A 21,581-nucleotide genomic window follows, 5' to 3' on the forward strand; every position below is an offset into this window, starting at 1 on the left:
TGGGGGGCGGCGGGAGTGGGGCCCCGATCGCAGCCATTGGTTCCGAGGACCAGGAGGGGCGGAGGGACACCGCGAGGGCTGGGCAGAGCTCGCAGCCCCGGGCCCACTCGCGCTGCGCTCGCCACCCGTGCGCTCCGGCCGCGCTCTGTGTCCCTGTGCTCAGGATTCCCGGGGACCGCTTTGCGGGCGCGAATCGCTGAGACAGGGGCGCCGCCCCACCCGAAGCAACAAAGCCCGGCGCAGGTGGGCTCGCGTCGCGACCCGCAGGTCAGTGAGAGGCTCCTGACCCGCCAGTGAGCTCAGGCAGAGTGGGGACCCGAGACGCACCCGGTGCCTGAGCGCGAGGGGCTCCCCGACTCCTCACCTAGGGCGGCCTTGGGTACATCGGCCTCCGGAGACTCCTCCCAGACTCTGGGCTCCTTGAGATTTTGCACCTTGCTGGGGAACACCTCCCAAATCTATCCTTGTCGTGGCTGACTGCGTCCTTAGGGTTCCAGAGCAGCCTCTGCAGCCCAACTGTTCGGGTCTCTGGGAGACTCCTCCGGTTACAGCCGGAGCCGAGAGGGGCCGGCACGCAGTGTCCTTGGCCCCGGGATGACCCACCTCAATCTCAGACACGGGAATCGGAAGGGTCTACCCTCGAGCCCACCGCTACAAAAGGTTGATTTCTGTGTGCAAGTGTAGTTTTACACTTTGCGCAGTGTATTTCTAGCTGCATTTTGTTTGGCCTTTGTGATGTGTTTGGTCGTTATTCTTGTGTTTGTTTTACGCTTATCTGGATTTTTAGGATCTTCTGTCCCTTCCCTGGGAATCGCCACTCGCACGCTGACCGCTGACTTTACGCCTAATGATGTCAGTGTGAGGCTTTTCACCAGTCTTCAAGTGGTTCCTGATTCGGAGAAGTTTTTCCCAGCTTTCGTTCTCCAGCTGTGGTTTCCCCGAGTTCCTGTGAAAACCCAGCAAGTAACTGCACCAGCTATCTTTCCCCTTTTCGGGTCTGATGAGACGCTGAAATCCTGCGCTTCCCAGCCGAGGTGCGTGGATTACGGGCAATTGTTAAATTCTTATTAAGAGGGGGTATATTATGTGCTCTCCGCCAGAGAGCACAAAGACCCATTCATTCACAGAAATATCTTGTTGAGTACCAGGTTTGGGGACTGCCTGCGCGTTTTCCACAGTCAGATGCCCCGAGAGCTCGGGTTTGGTGTCAGATTCCAGAGACAAGGTCTGTTTCTTAATGTCCTTCATTTCCTCTGCCAGTTAATTTTGCTTCGGAAAATTTTCTGCTAAAGTAAGTACTTCGGTGGTTCTTTGTGCTGGGTCATGAGATCCGATGGCTAGAGGAGGTCTCAAAGCCTTCGCATTTTGGTATGGTCCACATTACAGGTGAAGAGCGCGGGGAAATGGACAGTGGTTACTGTTCTGCTACTGATCCGAGGACCACTCCCCAAGATGTTTCTCCTCTGGTGCGCTTCACTTCAAATTTCCCAGATTCATTGTTCAGACGACAGCCTGTCCACAGGAAAAGAGGCATGATAAGAGACTGCCTTTTCTTAAAAGAGTTACCTCTTCATGCAGTCTTTCTGCCCCATGCACCCTCTTTTAAATAATTTTAAAGATAATGTTTCATTTGCTTAATTATGAAGCTAATCTGGGTGTTTTGCCTTATTTATGATCTGGCCCAGAGAGGTTCTTAAATACCTTTTTTGCAACTAAATATGCTTCATTTGGCTAAATAGAGAAGCATCTTTTCCCCTACCCCCACCATACGCAGGACAGCATCCTTTATAATCAGCAGTTGTTGTTGATCAGTAGTGCAAGTGACTTTCTGTAAAGTGCATGTGAATGTAGCTGCCTTGTCACAGGCAGCATTGATAGAACTCCCTCAGGCCATGCCCTAGTCACCTTCAAATGCTGTACATGGTGGGGATAGCAACCCATCTTGACAACCAAAAGAAATAGTCTGGAAATCCTGAGTTTCAGAAAGTGGGTGGATTATTATGTTTTTGTATTTCAAGTTTGGATACCTTACTTATTATTCCTCTATGTCAAAGTGCTTTGAGATGCTCAATACACATTCAATGTTGCCATTAAAGAAACCTGATGTAAGATGAGATCCATTCTGTTCACCTTACTGCTGGTTAGTTCAGTTCACCAGATTTTACTAGATGTTTATGATATGCACATGCATATTAGGAGTTAAGAGATAAATGATGGTGTGATCGTGTGTGGCAATAAATCCACCAGAGGATTTATTTGCAGGTTTCTTGAATTTCTTTTTCTTTCTTCTTTATCTTTTTTAATGAGGGTAGATGAGGGATGACAGAGATGATTGGTAAGCATGATTAAGCATACTTGCCATTAAGTAAACTTGGAGTTATATATTCATTATAACAATGAAAGATTAACCCATCACAGGCAAAATTCTCTGATTCAGCCTCTATTCTAGATCAAGCCTGAGTTCATTTAATGATAACTGTTCTCTCTGGGATTACTTTTCTCCCACACCTGTATTGAAATACTCTTTTTTGGTAAATGATTTTATGTTTAATTCATTATTAGAAGAGACAAATGTGGAATATATTGTATTATTATATTACTATATAAATATGTCATCACAGACCAGATTTTCATAAACTTTTATTGTTGTTCATAATGACAACTACAAGAAAAGAATAATAAAGCCTTTAATGGAATGGGCAATCCAACAAAGGAGTAGCTCAAACTGTAAGTGCATGAGTTTGCAGGATTCCTTTTAGTATATACCTAGAAGATTCAAGCCAGAGGTTTAGATGAAGAAGTCCTTGGTGTGCATTTATGGCTCAGCCTTTAATTTGGTTTCAGAAAACCTATCCGTGCTTTCACTAGCCATTTCAGGTGCAAGATATAGGAGACTGAGCCAAATTCTGTGATCCATTCAGTTCTAATTCTGATTTTTGAGATATGTCTGCAGAATATAGTATTCTGAAAAGCTCACTATTCTGACACAGAATGCCTCATTCAGGAGTTCCCTAAGTATATGACCACACTATGTTCACACTCAGAATCAGGATATAGTCATTATTTATCCTTTACTAAGTTTGGCAATTAAAGAGAGAGAAATTCTGAGCATTCAAGTAGCCATACACACCTTTAACGTCATCTCTGAGCATGAAATGGCACAATTTAGCCAAATCAGTTTCAATGCTTCAAAGCTGTCAATTTGTATCAGGAACAATATATGTCATTAATATTTCCTGAATTCCTAACTCTTAAATTCCCATCTATTAGTTTATATTTAGATGTGAAATATATCAGTCAGGTTTACGATGTGTCTCATGGGCTTGACTTGGTGCTGATATTGTTGTAGACAATAGTGAAAGGGTCTGGAAAATGCAAACCTATAATAGTTGTTAAATGAGTCACTTAAGAAGGTAACACCGCCTGCAGTGGTAGCTCAGTGGTAGAGCTCTTGCCTAGCATATGTTAGGCACTGGGTTCGATCCTCAGCACCACATAAAAATACATACATAAAATAAAGGTATTGTGTCCATCTACAACTGAAAAACTATTTAAAAAATAATAAAAAAAAGAAGGTAACAGACCTGAATTCAACCTCTGATGGGGAACAAAAAGACAAATAGCTATAAGAACTGGCTCCAAATTCAGAAACACAGGAATGACTTACCCATGGTTAAAACACTAACTCCTGTCATGCAGGGAGCTCCCAAGGGAATCCAAAATAGCAGCTTTCCTGATTAATTTGCTACAGTAGGCTGGTACTGATTAGAACTGCCTGGTAATCTATCAACTGCTGCCCATTAAATGGGTTTTGGTTCTTATTCACTTTCAGTTTCCCAGTGATCAGGATTACAACACCTGGATATACTCTTCTTGTCTCTTAAATGGAACATTCAAATCCTCCTGTAAAATATAGCTTTAACTCAAAGCACAATTAAGCTCTATTGGAAAGACTTTCTGGCCTCAGCCCTAGAATCTTAAACTTTGAAAGAAATGGTACAAATGAGCCATTTCAAAGGTTTGTGTTAAGTATTGCCAGTATAGAAAGAGAAGCAAGAGGAGGAGGAGGAGGAGAGAGCAGGAGGAGGAGGAGGAGGAGAGAGCAGGAGGAGGAGGAGGACAGAAGGGAGAGGAAAGAGCTCTGGGTTTAAAAACCAGGAGCATTTCACTGTGTATGCTATAATTAAATTTTATTTCTATTTCTTAATGAAAATACCTTTATTATTTTTCTGATTATAAAACAATAAACATTCTTTGTATCAAAATTTAAGTACAGAAACACACACAACAGAATATTGACACATCCATAACACTAACTTCTAATAAAAGGACATGTAAATTAATAGCATGGTTCATAATGTCTTGTTTTGTATTTGCATTCACAATTGTGCATATGTGTGTAGCAGGAGCTATTGTAGTCTTACAAAAATGTAATCATTCTATACAATATTCTAAAACTTACATTGTTGGCCTAACCACAAGACAATAAAAGGTGTCTGATATCTTTCCATATTAGAAAAATATAATCCTTTTATGCTAGCATCAGAATACTCCATTGTATAATTCTTCCATCATTTATTTAACCAATCCACCTTCAACATTCAGTTGCAAATACATCATATTTTTACCTGTAAAAAACTTTTATTGACAATTAACATTCATGTACAAAATACACAAATCGTAAGGACATAATTAGTCATTTTTATGTTCAATTCGAATGTATCCAAGTCAATAGTATCCAGCTCAAAACAGAAAATGTTTACCAGTACCTCTGTCATGCCCCTCATATGCCTTGGCACCTGTCATTTCTAATAATCCCTTATGAGTTTTTTGACTTTGGTGTCCATGCTACAGGTGTTAAGGGCACTAACTTAACTTAATATTGACTTGGAAGAGGTTCTCAGACTTTGAAAAGACTCCTTGCCAATAAAGATAGTCTAGTATAACTAGCTAGTCAAAGTTGTAACTAGTCCATGATCTTTCATTTTTCCCCCTTATTGCATTATTATCCTTGTCAGTTTTGATCTTAAATTAGCCCCTTGGGCCTTGATTTGCACAGATTTTTATGGTACTAATCAATTGAATAGAGGAAAAGCTGGATAACAGAAGAAACTGAATAGCTTGGTTTTCATCTACTTTCCTCTTGTTGGCTCTCCAGTTTGTAGTAGGACACAATACCTGTATTTTATTTATTTATCATTTTTGTGGTACTGAAGATCAAACCCAGGGGCTTCACACATGCAAGGGAAGCACTCGACCACTGAGCTACAACCCCAGCCCTCACTATGGTAAACTCTTAATATTTATTGTGCTCTTTGAAATACATTTTTTATAATCTTCCAGCCATGTTCACAAGACTGTATTTCAGAATTGACAGCTTACTCCTGCATCTCTTCCTCAAGTGTCTTGAATGCTTATCCTAATGAAATCTCAGCTTTGTTGGATATTGTTGAAAGACACACCTAGTTGATAAGAAAGTATGAGCAGAACTTTCTCTGGAAACTGAAACTACTAATTTTATTGCTGTAGCTAAAATATCTGTAAAATTTGTGGAAGGTCCATTGATATTTTTTCTTATTATTTACCCTTATGATTAATCTTCATGATTTTATGCAAGATCATTCATTCAATAAATAAATATTCTTTTACTTGTCAGACTAGACCAAAGATGAGCTTTCTCTCCAATAGACTTCAAGTTTCTTCATTCTTTTATCTTTCACTTATGCACCTATCCAACAAATGCTCATTGCTCATCCTTATGCTGTACTCTGTACTAGTCTATAGACAGAAAAGTAAATGAAATCTTAGTCCTCTTTCTAGGAGTTCACCATCTATCAAAGTACACCCACAGGTAAACACATATAATAAGTATAATAAAATGCAAGAAACACTACCATAGAAAGGTAGAGAGTCCTGAGAATACAGAAGAAAGAGCTAGCAATTTGCATGGAGAAAGTAAGTGGGGATTATAAGATTAAATATAAGTACTTAAAAATGATTAGGATATTAAACTATTAATAGTTCAATATACCTGGATCATCATTCTTAAATGCAATGGTAAATGTGAGATTGGAAAAGGAGCCTGTAACCAGATAATAAGGGACACATAATAGAGGTCATGTAGTGTAAGAAAGGTCTTTTAGATTTCTTACTCAAGATGGAAACTGTAAAACTTACATGTGGGTAGACTTATGCATATAATGACAATATTTTATTCATCTGGGTGTGGTACATAGTTAGCAAGTGTTTATTGAATGAATGAACGCATCAAAGAATATAACTTTTCTTAACCAAAGGCAATAGCATTGACCCTTAATTGTACAATGAGCTGTTCTTTCCATTGGGGTCATGAGTTAGTCAATATCTTTATTGTTGGTCACCTATTTCCACTTGAAACCATTATGTGCATGTTTAAGTGACAGTTGGTCAAGATTATCCTTATACAGTAGCAGCTCATCTTATTCCAGCTACTCAGGGAATATGGTTGTTTTATTTTGTTTTGTTTTGTTTGTTTGTTTTGTTTTTTTGTTCCACCAGTAGCTAACTTTTATCCCTTTAAACCTAATTCACACATAAAGTGAAAATTAACCAAACATCATTTCAAACCTTCTTTCTCACCAGTGTCACAAGAGCGTTTAAAGACATAATATACACAATTCATGCGACTCTCAGCTTTTCAGAATTTGACTTCTTTATAAATACTTGAAGACCCGTCATAAATTTTGCTGTCACAGTACAGTGAGATCTTATGTTAGTCAGTAAAAGGTAGATTATGCTACAATAACAAATAAGCCAAAACACTTGTGGCTTAAAACAACAGAAATTTTTTCAACGTTGACATTAAGTGTCAGTGGAGTCAGCAAGAGGTGAAGGCACTCACTGTGATCATTCAAGAATGCAAAAGAAGATGGGCAGGTAATTTCACAATTATTGCAGCAGAGGGAAGGGATGTGCAAATCTCATACTGGGTTTTGCATTTTCTATCTAGAAGTGACAAATGCTATTTTTCCTACATTTCATTAGTCACCCACCTTAAATTCAGAGAGAGTAGGAACATATGACCCTACAACATGTCTACAAAGAGGAGCATCAGAAACATTTCATGAACTGCACTAAAGACTACATGCCTCAAAGCTATCCCTTTTCAACCCTAACCCTCCGAGAGAAGAAACATAATGAACATAGAATTTGGAAACATGGAGACATAAATTTTAATTCCATCCCTGCCTTTAAGTGACTGAGTGACCTTGGGCAGGCCTTCATATTCTCTGAACTTTAATTTTCCCATCTTTTAAAAAAAGGTGGGGGGATAAGAATAACTAAGAGTTGCAAAGCTTAGAAAATGCACACACACACACACACACACACACACACACACACACACACACACACATCCAGAACTGGCATATGCTTTTTATTAGATAAATGTTGGCAGTTATCACTTACGTTGTGATTGCGGTAGTGGTTGTGTTTTTCTCAAACTGGTTTGCCTAGATCTTCTTTCTCCTATAAAGGCATCCTGGGTTTGCCTTCTTCCTATCATGTCCTGAAGACAGAGTGCATTCCACAGTGACTTGGGGATGCCCACCCTCAACACACACACCCCTTTCCTCTACTTCCCACCAGATTTTTGCCTGATGGGTCCCTACATCCCAGACCACACCATTGAAATCTATCAATGAAGAGTAGATGTACAAACAGCAAATGAAAAGTGAATATGTGTTTCTGAGCAAGGCTACTTCCACAATTGAATAAGAAACAGCACACAACCTTAAATGTTAAGGTGAAGAGCTCAATCTTGGTAAAAGAGAAAGTCAAAGTCAGGTATCTTGTAAAAAAGGTTACTCATGATTTCCTGAGTAACACCATACTTATTTATATTTTTAGGAGAATACGTGACTGTTTTCTATAGCTCACCAATGCAGTCTGTTTTCTACCAATAATTCCAAATCATTTTTCAGTTTCACCTACTTGCATTTCTAAGTTGGAATACGTTCTGAGAGAATTGAGCCCACACTTGCTTATTGCTTCCATATTGTCTTTGACAGAGTCTGGTCTTGAGTTGTTGTCTAAATTGACAACAGGCTGTTGGGGATTTGCTTTCCTCCCATACCCGATAGCCTGCCATAGTGTTTTGTTCTGGGTTAGGAGGAACATGCAGACATTTTCTTTGTTAGCCAGACTTTGGGGTTTTCTATGTCTCCTGTGAGAGAAAGAAAGAACATTTAGGCCAGCTCTGCTGCTCTATCCACAGCAAGGATTAGCAGGACCTTGAGAAACCCCACCTGGGAACATGCTTTTCTGATGGACATAGCATCTCTATTTCCTGCCTTTCCTCATCCACCTGTATTTGGTAAATGAATACTTTTACCACCTTGAGAGAGCATTTTGTCCCCTCCCAGGGATGGCATTTCCTAAAACTTTCATCTAAAGTCTTGGACTCATCTGGTACTCCTGGTACTCCTCATTTGAGGGTACCTAGCTTTAAACTCTTTTGTCTGATTGAGGAAAAGCACTATTAAAATCAATGCTCCCAATTTTTTTCACTGATATCTGCATTTTGCAATGAATGGATTCAATTTCTAAATCATTTATTGTTTCTATTTCAAAATATTCTGACCCTGGAGTTCATGGGGGCAAGTTTAGCCTCTTGCCATGTCAGAGAACTCACCTAAACCAGGGTGATCCAGGATGTGGTTGCTAGTTATGAGTTGTAAGAAGTGAGAGTTCTGTGCTATTTGCATACTCACTTCTGTTGCCTAGATAAAGCCTCCCACTTGCATTTAATTTCAGTTGCTGTTGTATCCGAGGTCTTTGCTTTGAACCCAAACCTTGTTGGCTATTGCTGGCTCTCCATGCACTTTACTCCTTAGTTTTTATTGGAACACTACTCTCTGGACTGATAATGATGCCAAAGCCCCTACCTTTGGTTATTTAAGTTGCAGGAGGAATATCCTTGGATGCTTCTCAACAGGATTAAGAGGAGCATAACTGGATTCCTTGATCCGGGAGTCCAGTGGGAGGTGGCAGGATTAAAGTCATGAATAAGGATAACTGGTGAGTCACTGTGCCTGTCTTCAGACAGCATCTCTCATCACTGTGGATCCAGTTTCTGGGCCATATGAAACTTCTTTTAACTCATCCTGCATTGCCTTATTACAAGTACCTGTGAGTTAGTAGGCATTCTGAGCAGTAGGCATTCTGAGCTAATGGTATCAGCAAGTATTTGAACTTTTCTGATACTACTGAAGAATTCTGCTTTCATTCTTGCATTTTTTTTCAGAAACTTCTTATGTTTTGACTGGCTTAGTGCACATTATTCAAGCATATTTTCTTGAAATCCTTGGGGATCATTCATTTCCTCCACTTGTGTATTGGAAAAATTTCGAACACTCTGAAAAGTGGCAAGAATATGAACAATGAACACCTAAGTAGCCTTTGATTACATTACCAGCTGTTAACATTTTGACACATTCGCTCTATCGAGTTTCTTGCTATGCTTATGTATATATGTATGTGTGTACTTTTTTTCATTTTAACTGAACCACTTGAGAGTTAGTTGCTTATTTTATGAGACTTTATAGTTAGCGATTTCAACATATATTTCCCAAGAACAAAAACATTTTCTCATACCACATTTAGGAAATGCAATTATCTAATATATAGTCTATATTCAAATGTTGACCTTTGTAACAAAACTGGTTTTTCTTTTAATTGATCCAAGATCCATGAAGATTTTCTGCATTGCATTTAGGCGATAAATCTTGAAATCTGCATCTTACTTTTCTTTCTCTGCACATTCAGCTGACTACTAAATAATGTCCAAAACTAAGCCTGCCTAAGCCAGCAATTACTAAGCATTATTCTCTTTAAATATCTATTTTGCTTCAAAAGTGTCATCATACTTTGAATGTCAGCCATAGAGGATTGGAAGAATGAGAGAATATATTTGGCAAAATTCATATGTATATGTTATGCTAAACACTTGACTAATATTCACATGAGATGGGCAATTTACCAACTCTGTAACAATTTGGATTCTATTTGTAGTTATATTATGAGAGATAATGGTTCATTAATTCAAATAAATGCTGTGCCTAGATTTAAAATGTTATTAGGTGAAAAACTCTGTAAGCGTGGGTCCTGTTAGGAAATACAGGGATATATTTGTGATATTCCAGTCCATTTTTAGGGAATAGTTTCTAAAACACCCTACTTCAAGCAAATATATGAGTATAGTTTTCAATGGAGATAGATATAAACAGTGACCTTCTTAGTTATTTTGCTAATACTGAAGTTCTTTTCAGACCACCAATTTTATGACTGTTTTTTCAGATTGTGCCTATACACTTGATTTTATAGAGATATAATGGTGCTTAGAGTCTGGTGTATTCCTTTGGGTAAAAATAGAGAATTGGATACATTAGATAATTTCCATTTCTCTCTTTCCTGTGACTCATCATGGAGATAATTTCAGTGGAAATGAAGTTAGGGGTCTCGGTTATGGAGTTAAACAAATGTTTACTGGATATCTGTTCTTGTAAGTTGGAAAGACACACATATACACATATGCAGGTATTCACAGGAACACATACAAACAAAAAAGTCCTTGTTGCACACCTTAGTCTGGATGCTGGTGGGAAATAGAGGGAAATGAAATGAGGAATAGAGAGAAAAAAAGGATCAAGGTGATAATGGGCCATGAACTGAGGTGTATGTATATTTATAGAGGGAGGAAGCAGTAGAAACAAGAAACGAGTGATGTTGGTAGGGAGGGAGTGACATCATCTCTTATCTTCCCCTTATTCTGAATGGTTCAGTGGCTGGTGGCTGCTTAGATTTAGGGTGAACTTCTTCAGTGGTTATAGCACAACCAAATTTCCAAGATCTTCTTTGCTCCCTTAGAAGGGTTTTGGAGGTGCTCAAAGAAAGTCTAAGGATAGCTAGTAGTTTACAGGTAAAGGGGGAATTTTTTAAAAATATTATTAATTGTCGATGGACCTTTATTTTATTCATTTATTTATATGTGGTGCTGAGGATCGAACCCAGTGCCTCACACATGCATGGCAAGCGCTGTACTACTGAGCCACAATCCCAGCCCCAGGATTTTTTTTTTTTTTATTTCAGGGATTTATGACAATCACAAGTAAATTTACAAGAACAAAGCCTTTCCAAATATCACACTAGATAAGGAAACTGTTACAAGCAGTTGTGGACCAAAATATATGTAGTGCATACAAATTATTTTAACTGTAGAGTCAAAATGAGATGCAACAGAAAAGGAACAGACATCACTCCACTCTCCCACAACAGCATGGTTTAATGTGAATTTTTAAAAACACACCTAGTCTTGCTAAAACTAAGCAAGTTTTTTGTATTTGAATGCTATGATTTGACTAATTCTAGCTGCTCTGAGAATAATAAGGTGTTTTTTGTGAATGTACTTCTAAAATATCAGCAATGATCAAAGCTGGGTGTAGGGAGAGAATAGAGCCCAAACTCCCTCATTAAATATGCTGTAACATCTTGAAAGACCAGTCTTGCTTTTTACCTTCTTTACTCCCACTGATTCATCATGACCTTCCCTGAGATTGTGAAATCATTATTTCTCGAACTGTTTGCTTTTCTTAAAATGAAGCGTTTAGCCAATGACCTTTTCTTCTGCTCCCTAAAAATGACTTTTATCATTCTGCTATTTCTTAACTGGTTCATGCTGCCTTCAACCTTGAAGTTGCTGCTTTTCTCGTTTTGATTTAGACTAATTATATTAGCCACAGTGGGCTCAGTCTCTCCCAATACAGGAAGTCCCCTTCTTGGTGATTCCTAAATATCCTAAAAGAATAATAAAAATGCACACGGGTGGTGTAGCTCCATGATAGAGTGCTTGCCCAACATGTGTAAGGCCCTGAGTTTGACCCTCAGCAGAAAGAAAGAAAGAAAGAAAGAAAGAAAGAAAGAAAGAAAGAAAGAAAGAAAGAAAGAAAGAATCATAAAAATGCTATGCCTAGAACTTGCTTTGTAACATCCTCCTTTTTATCTAGGAAATAACCTGCTTAAATTACCTGTCTGATTCTAAAGTCTTATAAGTTTAAAAGTCTATGATCATATATTTTAAAAATAATTATTCTTGCTAAGGTAATGATTTGGACATGAAACTCTCCCATGGAATATAAATATACTAAAAATTTATTAAGAATAATAGTTTGATTTCCTTTCTGAAAAACAGCATTATATACATGAAAGGCCTCATACCTATAATTACTTTTGAGATTGAACAGGTAGAAGTTAAACCAGTTATATTCACATTCCCTTTTGCAATGCTTTCTTGTGTTTTTTAAACTACTCAGTCTACTGTTTTATGTATCAAGCTAAGTATAGGTAAACATTCTGCAAATTATACCTTAATGGATAATTAATCTTTAAATAATTAGGACAAAATAACTTGTCTAATATAAAAATATTGAGTGTGTTTTCTTTTCACTTTTTGCTGTTGTTGTTTTGATGAGAAATTATTTTGCAAAACCTGAGGTTATTCCAGGTCATCAAAAGTCATCACTGAGAGACAGAAGATTGGATTAAATCCAGAGCAACTTAATGACCTGCCCTTGAACTTATTTTGGAAAATAAGTCATTGATACCAAGCTATTGTTTTATCATTTGTCTCATTTTCACCAAAATACAATGAAAATGTTCAGATTATATTTTCTGATCATTTGTTTGACCATAGGTAAAGAGGACTGCTAATTTTAATTTTTCATCTTACATTATCTGGTCTAGATTCATGAATTTCGATGTGCTAGTTAGAACCTCCACTGCTAGGCAGTTCTTGTAAGATGACCCTCTAGCTCAATGTGTGATAGCAGAGAGATGCAGTTTATTCCCTGAACGTGGTTTTGGTTTTCACTGGACTGATAGGAGGAATCATAATGAGAGCTCACATGAAATTCTACTCTCCCAAAGCACTGAACTGGTAAGTAAGGCCAGTTCTTACACAGGCAGATATGTGGAGGACTGAATCAACTTAGAGTTAGGATAACTTAGAAGACAATAAACTTTTTTTTCTTTGCTGTCCCAAGCCCAGGGGTCAATGTTTGTCACTGCCTGAAATGAAGATGTACATTGAGAGAGGGTGGAGGAAGTCTGTACTGTCAACACCGATCTTCTCTTATCCACCATGACCTTAAAGGCCAAAGCAAAGAGAAAGCATTAGGAGAAAAGATAATCCTGCAAAGGCTAAAGGAACGGCTGCAAGGTCTTATATAAAATATGCTATTTCCTAATAAACTAAAAACAGCTTGGTTCAGATGTGATAATTTCCCTTCTGGATTCTGGAAATAGTGGTCTCTATGTGTTCCTCAAAGAAAGCGAGCCAATAAATCATCTAAAACCATTAATTACATTATTTTATCTAATTTTACATTTGTGTGCTGTAAAAAGCATTTTGCTGTGTCATGTTAATTCTTTATCGCACCATTCCTGATGGTTTGGGGAGACCACCTTTAGGAGTGTGGCACAGTAAGACTCCTAGATGAAACGTTGATGTGACATTGTTGAGCGTAACAGTTAGGTCATTCTTTAAAGAATGTTGCAAGGGGTCAAAGCAACCTGTCCCAGTTTTTCACAATAATAAAGAAAAAACTTTAAATACTTATTAGTCACATAGAGATATGTTTGAATGATGTTCTCAAGGTTGTGCCACATTTGAAGCAGACCAGTACGCTGAGTTTTATAAAATACTGTGCTGTAGAAGTCAAGGCTGGACTGGGGTTGTGGATCAGTGGTAGAGCACCTGCCTAGCATGTGCGAGGCACTGGGTTCCCTTCTCAGCACCACACATAAATAAATGCATCAAATAAAGGTCTATCAACATCTAAAAACTATATTTAAAAAAAGAGAATTCAAGGCTGTGGCATGCATGGCTCTGCCCACATGCTGTCTCTCTGCCATGGTCTTGCATTGATTATGAGAGAGACTCTGAGAAGAGAGCCAAACAGCATTTGTTCCTTTTAGAAGGAATGAAGGGAGAAGGTACATGCTAGAACGTATGCCTCTGTTCTTGCAAAACATTACAATTTTCATAAATACCCTATAGGGAGAGTCGTAGCGTTGACTTTGCATGCTGTAACGAAATACCTGACAAGTACAACTTAGAGGAGAGAGTTTATTTTGGGGATCCTAGTTTTAGGGTCTTAGTCCATAGATGGTCAAGTCCAATGCTCTAGGCCCAATGGGAGGTGGAACATCATGGCAGAAAGGCATGGTGGAGGAATACTGTTCCATTCATGGCAACCAGGAAGCAGAAAGAGGAAAGGGAGAAGGGGCCACAGGGAAGATGAACCCCTCCTGGGCCCCCAGCGACCCGCCTCCTCCAGCCATGCCCCACCTGCCTACAGTTACCACCCAGCCAGTGCATTCAGACTAGGATGAACTGATTAGGTAACAGTTCTCACAATTCAATCATCTCACCTCTGAATATTCCTGCATACACATAGGAGTTTTGGGGGGACACCTCACTTCCAAATCATAACAGAAAACTTCCATCTTCTAGGAAGGATGATAACATGGTCCTAAGTGACATGGAACAATATTTGCCCTCTCTATGCAGCTTCTCCAGCTCCCCACACACTGAGCTCATGAGGAAAGATTACACATCCTTCCTCGACTTAGTAGGTCACTGCTTTTTTGTGGATTTTCATTTCAGAAACAAACGGAAAGCTGGCTGACCGTGAGCTAAAACATTTCCACAGATATTCATTTATAATGTTGTGATTCAGATGTCTCAGTTTTCTTTTTTTCAAAAATCACTCTCTGAGGATGGCTAAAAAAAAAAAAAAAAAAAAGAAAAAATCAAAATCCTGCATGGATTCAGGTGTCACCCGAAATGAGAGTTTGCTGGCACTGGCCCAAGATAGGTCAAGGCTATGCATTTGAGATGAAGTCTCTTTCTTCTTCTTTTCTTTAAGACTTGTCTGGGAGAAAGAGCCCAAGAAGCATCATCCCAAAACACATTTGATTTCATTCCCACAGTGCCACCTGTCACAATACCGAAACATGTACAGTTTGGTTCATCCTGAGCATTATGCATTCACTGTCAAATAAAACATTCACCAGACAGAAAGAAGGTAGTTCAATTTTTTAAGCTTCAATAAGGAAATGAGAATTAATGTTGGCAAATTAAAATCATCTCTGACAAAGGATACACTCTATTGTTTCAGAGTTTAACAATGAAATGAAATTTGTGTAGCTGTCATTTTAAATTAAGAAGTCTGGAAATGATATTACATCTGGAACATTGGGAAGGGATATTTAAAGGAGAGGATATTTAATTGTGAAATGTCAAATAAAGACACAGGTTTTTCTTGTTTATTTTCTACCAATCTTCCAAAGCCAAGAAGATCAAATGCTTTCTCCAAATCCTCTTCACCTTGTTTTCTGTGAACTAATTCATGTATGGTGGAAAATGTGGCCCTCAGGAAGTGGGAAAGTACTCTTGGATATTTACTCTGTAAGGAGACACCTTTGTCATAGCAAATGGTCTTGGAGCCAGCTGTTAGTTTTGCTACTAACTTACTGATGGCACAGTGACATTATGCCTCGAGTTCCACCCCAGAAAGCAACCTCTTAACCCAGGCCCACCTGGAGAGGTAGGAAGGATGAGTATTACTGTTGTGTGAGCAGGAAAACTGAACTCTCAAGGTTGGCTCTGGGTTTGCCCAAGGTAAATGGCAGATAGGAACTAATTACCCAATTCTGTGATTTCCCTCTTCCTATCACAGTCGCTAAAACCAAGAACATGTTCAGGTATGGATTCTAGTTACTTCTCTGTCATTATCTTGCTGTGCATTGTGTTAATCACAATATCTTTGCACCTCAGTTTTCTTGTCTACAAAATGGGCACTATATTAGTCAGCTTTTCATCACTATGACAAAATGCCTGACAAAAACAACTTAAAGGATGAAAGGTTTATTCTGGCTCATGGTTTCAGAGGTTTCAGTCCATAGTTAGCTGGCTCCATTGCTTTGGGCCTGAAGGTAGATCAGAGCAGTAATGGTTGAAGGGTGTGGCAGAGGAAAACTACTCACCTCATGCAGACAAGAAGCAGAAGGGGCTGGAGCAGGGTCAAAATAAACCCTTAAAAGGCACACCTGCAAAGATCTGCTTCTTCCAGTGAGGCCCCGCCTCCTAAAATTTCTCCCACTTCCCAATAGCGCCACCAGCTGGAGACCAAGCCTTCAACACATAATTTGGGGGGGACATTCTAGATCAAAATGATAATAGGCACAATTACTGCTTTACCTGCCAGAGAAACAAGAGGAGCATAGTGCTTACCTTCTTTCCTCATGTTAAAAAAAATAAAAAAGATAGTGTACAATTCTTACTACCAAAACAATAGGAAAATTGAGACCAGATGGTATGAGGACTGGGGGTGGGCAGAAGCCTAAATCCTTGGCTTATCTTCTAATTACAAATGTTACTCATATCAAATCAATTAGCATCTTTGTTTCTCCATCTCCTCTGCTACACTTTGGTTGCACCAGAACTTTTTTTTTTTTTTTCTTTTTCTGATTTTTGGTTGTACCAGAACATTTTTTTCCTGATTCAGTCAATTAGATTTCTATCTGACTTTTTGTTTTTTCTTCTGTACACCATGCTGCCTCTGAGACACTTCACCATTTTCCCTAAAGAAGAACGGCTAGAACATTTATGTGCTGTATAAAGACTGGTATTGCCAAATCAGTATAAAACATTTGCAGTCCCACTGTGATTATTTTTTTAAAAAATAGAAAAAGTAGTTGTTAGAAGCCTGTAACAGCCTAATGAAATTAAAATCACCAGGCAAAGCATAATGAGGAGTAGGAGTCAAATTATTTTAGGAACTACTGAGACATTGTCCCTGGCCTACTATGAGGAGCTCACAAAAAATCATTACTCTGTGTGACACCCTACAGGGACAGCCCTCTCTGAAGTGGCCTCCCTTCCAAGGGATCATTAGTGCTGCTCAGCTCCAGCCACAGTGGCAAATGCCAGCCACTCAAAGAATCAGCTGTTTAATTAGATCTGGAGAAGGAAAAGGCAGATTCTCAAGATAAAATGCCAGCTATTGTGTAGTAAGGGAAAGCCAGGGGCAGAGTGGATGTCTTACCATTAGCATTTCACCACGCCTGAGATGAGTTTTAGAATTTGACAGCAAAATGATCTAGTGCCAGGAGCTAGGAAGAACATCTTTTCTGGACTTAAAGAGAGTTCTGGAGTTTTCTACATGGGGGTTTCCTCTTCCCTCAGACTGCTTCTCTCACAGACTGAACACAGCAAAGAGCCTTCCTTTGCACCTGGCTAAGAGGAAGGCATTTCCCTTCACACACACACAAGTGTGCACACAACACATACACACACTCTCAGGCACACCTCCTTCGGGTCCAAACATAGCACTTCACGAACTGTTTCCGTGTCCAATATCTTCATGAGGTGACGGGGCAGGTGCTGAACCATTTTTCAAATAAAGGAACTGTGAGAAGTGTACTCAACTGCTCAAAGATGAAGGGAATTCAGACCTCAAACCTGTTTCTTAACAGCAAACCTGGTCCTCTCTCTACCGTTCAGAGGGAATCCAATTTGCTTTTCTTCCAGGTGGGCTACAGTTTTTGTTTTGTTTTGTTTAATTCAGTGCCTGAAGTATCTAAAACAAATTATGTGAGTCCATTTAAAGAAAATAAATAGAAATGTCCCCTGATCTCCAGGAGAGAAAATTTGTATAAAGAAATCAGCATATTGTGAACATCCACCCAAAGCACCCTTGTGTGTTCAGGACTCTTCATCATGTGCTAGAGGGAAACACTGGTCAGCAGTTGTGCTACAGGCCTCCAGGATGTACAGAATTAATTTTCTGGAGGAGGAGATTTGGAGCTTCTTGGGTTCTCGTCCCAGAGCATTCATTTGAAGCATCTGTTGAAATCACAGCAGATGGGGCACATCAGAAATATATTTTCCTTTATGTTTTATCTTTAGTTCTTTAGAGAAACCTGGCACCTACTGCACTGTGGAGGAAAATAAAAGTTCACTTTATATTATCATTTGTAATATAAAGACATAAGCAGTACTTATTCCTAGGGGAGTTCTTTCATTCTTTTCCTTTCCTGGTGAGTTTTATAATTAAGCCTTACTGAAATGAAAACTAAAACTTAGATTTAAATGTGGCATTTCCCGAAAAAAAAAATGCACTAAGTTGTTGTTTGTTTGTTTTTATTTCTGCAGTCTCGATGGACACCTGATTCCCTGCTGCTGCCTTTGTTTAAAAATCCAAAAGTTTTCTTGTGCTGATTTCCCAGTCTATCATTTCTGCCGAGGCTACATGCAAAAACAATGCCCATTCTGTCCTTCTTAACCCCTGCGTGAAAATTTGACTTTAAGATACCTGTTCATTCCTCCGCCTTCATAAACATGTCTGAGCCTGACTCTTCATCGGGATTTGCAGGGAGTGTGGAGAATGGAACTTTCCTTGAGCTGTTTCCCACATCGCTGTCCACGTCGGTGGACCCGTCCTCCGGCCACCTGTCCAATGTCTACATCTATGTGTCCATATTCCTCAGCCTATTAGCATTTCTGCTTTTGCTTTTAATCATTGCCCTCCAGAGGCTCAAAAATATCATCTCCTCCAGCTCCTCCTACCCAGAGTACCCAAGTGATGCTGGAAGTTCTTTCACCAACTTAGAAGTCTGTAGCATTTCCTCCCAAAGGTCCACTTTTTCAAACCTTTCATCCTGAAGAAAGTGGAAGAATCCTAAAAGTGACAGCAGCAGCTTGAGCTTTCCCTTATGGGGAGTGTTGAGTCACGAAAGAAATGACCCCCTCCTTCCTTTTTGGTTTTTTTTTTTTTTTTTTTTTTCTCCTTCCATGATGCTTTTCACTCTTGAATGGAGAAGCAGATGCTGACAGAAGTGCGTGCAAACTTGGAGGTGTAGAATTTCACACAGACCGCTTCACAGATCCGGAGCTGGCTTCCTGGAGGTTGATCAGCATTTTGTTGTACGTTCACTGAAGGCTTTCTCAGTGAATGCTGGGTATGGGCTTTTGCACTTTATTTCTCTTACAAAGCCACGAGATCAACTGAGCTAGCAGAACCTGGCAAAATTGAAATATTAAGAAGATATTTTCCAAACTTGAAAGATAAAGCAGAGACACCAAATTAAAAAAAGAAAAAGAGTGAGTCAATCTAGATTTAATGTGTAACATTTCTAAAAGTGGGGAGGGGGGAATACACTAAATGTTTTCTTTAATTTCACTTTAACGAATGAAAGTCACATTTATTGATAGATATATGTCATTTAGAAAAGTTTTGGAAGAGTTTAATTTTGAATAGCAAGACAAATACGTGTCACGATGCAGTTTGTAATGTATCTCTGCCTCCTGGGCTTTTTCTTCTACTTACGTTGAAGTTCTCATAGCCCTCAATTGTGGAATTCTTTGTGATAATCATTATTACTAAGAAAACTACCAGAAGAGACACCAAGAATTTTTTATTTTATATCTATAGTTTCTGTCAGTGGGAATTAAACATAGGAAAAATATGCACTTAGTTGTATTTTGTACAGTCATAAATCCTGGCAGTCACGTATGTTCCTTTATTCAGCTTCTTAGTCTTTATAATTTTAGTGCAGAATTATATTAAGGCTCCGAGGTGTCAAATGTTTGTTCATTCACTTTAGGTTGCAAAACTTAGAGACTAAATTGCTGATATACATGTTTTTATATACCCTGTGAATGTTATATGTCTCTGACAATTAGTTATTGTATGTGAATAGAATATTCTGCATTAGGATTCCAGGATGTGAGCTTATGTTAAAATTCTAGACCCTCCAGTTGTCCCTGCTGGGAGCTTTAGTCATGCCCGAGCTGCCACACTGTGACAAGTCAAGTACCTCTGAACTTGGAGGGGGAGGTCCTGAAAGTGAGGACAGACGGCACAGAATGTGGAAGAAATCAAGCTGCCCTGAAAAGCAAGACAGAGCAAACACTACAGCTTCTTAAGAGTAAGAATCTTAATTTAATTTGAAAAATAAATGGCCCACAGCATAAACACTGAACTTTATCTGCGGAAGCCACTGCACCAACATGCCAGCCTTCCCATGGCAACCGAATCACCCTTGGCTCAAAACATTTAGCGATCTGAAGTGGAGCTTCAACACATCCTTGGGTTGGACAATGCAGTCAGCACTCTACAGTCACAAGAATGGGAAGAAGAATCCACCATTTTCCCGGGTCTGTCTTTGTCACTCTGAAAAGCTGAGAGATTGAGGACTGGTAATGAGGATGAGAAGCTTCTTTCTTTCTGTTCTTTATTTTAAATTCATAAGCTTCACTTTAATCTAAACATGTTTAACTACTCAGATATTCCAAACACCATAGAACCTGCACAGTGTTGCTGCCCTAAAATGTATAATCAGTGAAAAATTTGCCTCTGCTGCCATTTAAAGCATTATGTAGTTCAAAATTTGGACTAGAGAAACTCTGCTATTTTAGATCAGTAGTAACATTCTCTGAGTATATGTATGTATGTACATGGATGTGTATATATAAATATATATGTATTGTGTGCATTCACACACACACACACACACACACACACACACACACACACACACTTTCATATGCTCCTAGTTGAAAGTTGTGTGAAAGCCACACAGGAGTACAGAGGCATCTATGATGCCACTTTTTCTTTTCGATTATTCTTGTGTTATTTTGTTGTTGAGAGGAAAAGTGACGTGGGTGAAGTGACTTTAAAAAAATAAAAGGACACATATTCCACAGAACAGTAAAATCTGATTATGATCTCTCCTAAGGGGTAACTTTATGGCCTTTCTTTCTGGAAGAGATATAAAGACTTCTGACAGCAAAATTCCTTTAAAAATCAAATCAAATCAAATCTGCAAGTACATTCCCACCCCTCTCCTGCCACACAATTTCTTGCTCTCTGTGTTAAGTGGAGTAATTAGGAGCAACATTCAAAATGGAAAATAGGATTTGTCATTACTAGCTTGCCAAGGTAACAGATTGTACAACTTGAGATGAATTTGTGTTGTTTAAGAAGTTCAGAAAGGTTGGAAGATGGGTTTATAAATAAAGAAGTGGAGTCCGTTGAAAGTCTGGTTTCTTCTCTAATTTTTTTTTTCTTATGAGATAATCTGCAATCTTCTCTCCTACAGAGGATGCTTTTCCTGGAAGTTTTAAGTATATCTCTATCTATACAGTGTATCTATGTCTATATGTCTATGGCGTAGGTAGTGTTAAATGTAGCTGTTTACATCATCCCTTTTCTGTGTGTCTTCTCTGAAATAGGGTCAACGTGTGACCCAAATGTTAACCTCTGCCAGTCTGCAAGCGTCACTCCCTCTGGGACAGTAAACCACACGTTGCCCTGATGAGAAGAATCACCTGGGGGCTTGCAAAATACACTGCCAGACCTCCAGGAGTGCAGCCAGGGAATGGATGTCTTTAAGAAGGAGCCAGGTGGTGCAGCCTGGTACCCATGGCGGAAGCCTCGAACTTACTGCTTGTGCATACTTGCAGAGGAGAGGCGGTCTTA

General features: G+C 39.0%; 1 protein-coding gene across 3 annotated transcripts; it reads left to right on the forward strand.

Moving 5' to 3' along the window:
• Sertm1 (serine rich and transmembrane domain containing 1) lies at nucleotides 1-21,125 on the forward strand. 3 transcript variants are annotated; one of them, XM_047551927.1, is made up of 3 exons: nucleotides 1-267; nucleotides 788-1,034; nucleotides 18,254-21,125. In XM_047551927.1, exon 3 carries the CDS (start codon nucleotides 18,440-18,442, stop codon nucleotides 18,761-18,763), a length of 324 nt encoding a protein of 107 aa, XP_047407883.1. In that variant the 5' UTR covers nucleotides 1-267; nucleotides 788-1,034; nucleotides 18,254-18,439; the 3' UTR covers nucleotides 18,764-21,125. The 3 variants fall into 3 exon arrangements, with proteins under 3 accessions (XP_047407883.1, XP_047407884.1, XP_047407885.1); XM_047551928.1 differs by having other exon boundaries at nucleotides 1-243; XM_047551929.1 differs by lacking the exon at nucleotides 1-267 and adding an exon at nucleotides 482-660.
• The last annotated feature ends 456 nt before the right edge of the window (nucleotides 21,126-21,581 follow it).

The sequence above is a fragment of the Sciurus carolinensis genome, chromosome 5 (assembly GCF_902686445.1).
Source record: "Sciurus carolinensis chromosome 5, mSciCar1.2, whole genome shotgun sequence".
Lineage (NCBI taxonomy): Eukaryota > Metazoa > Chordata > Mammalia > Rodentia > Sciuridae > Sciurus > Sciurus carolinensis.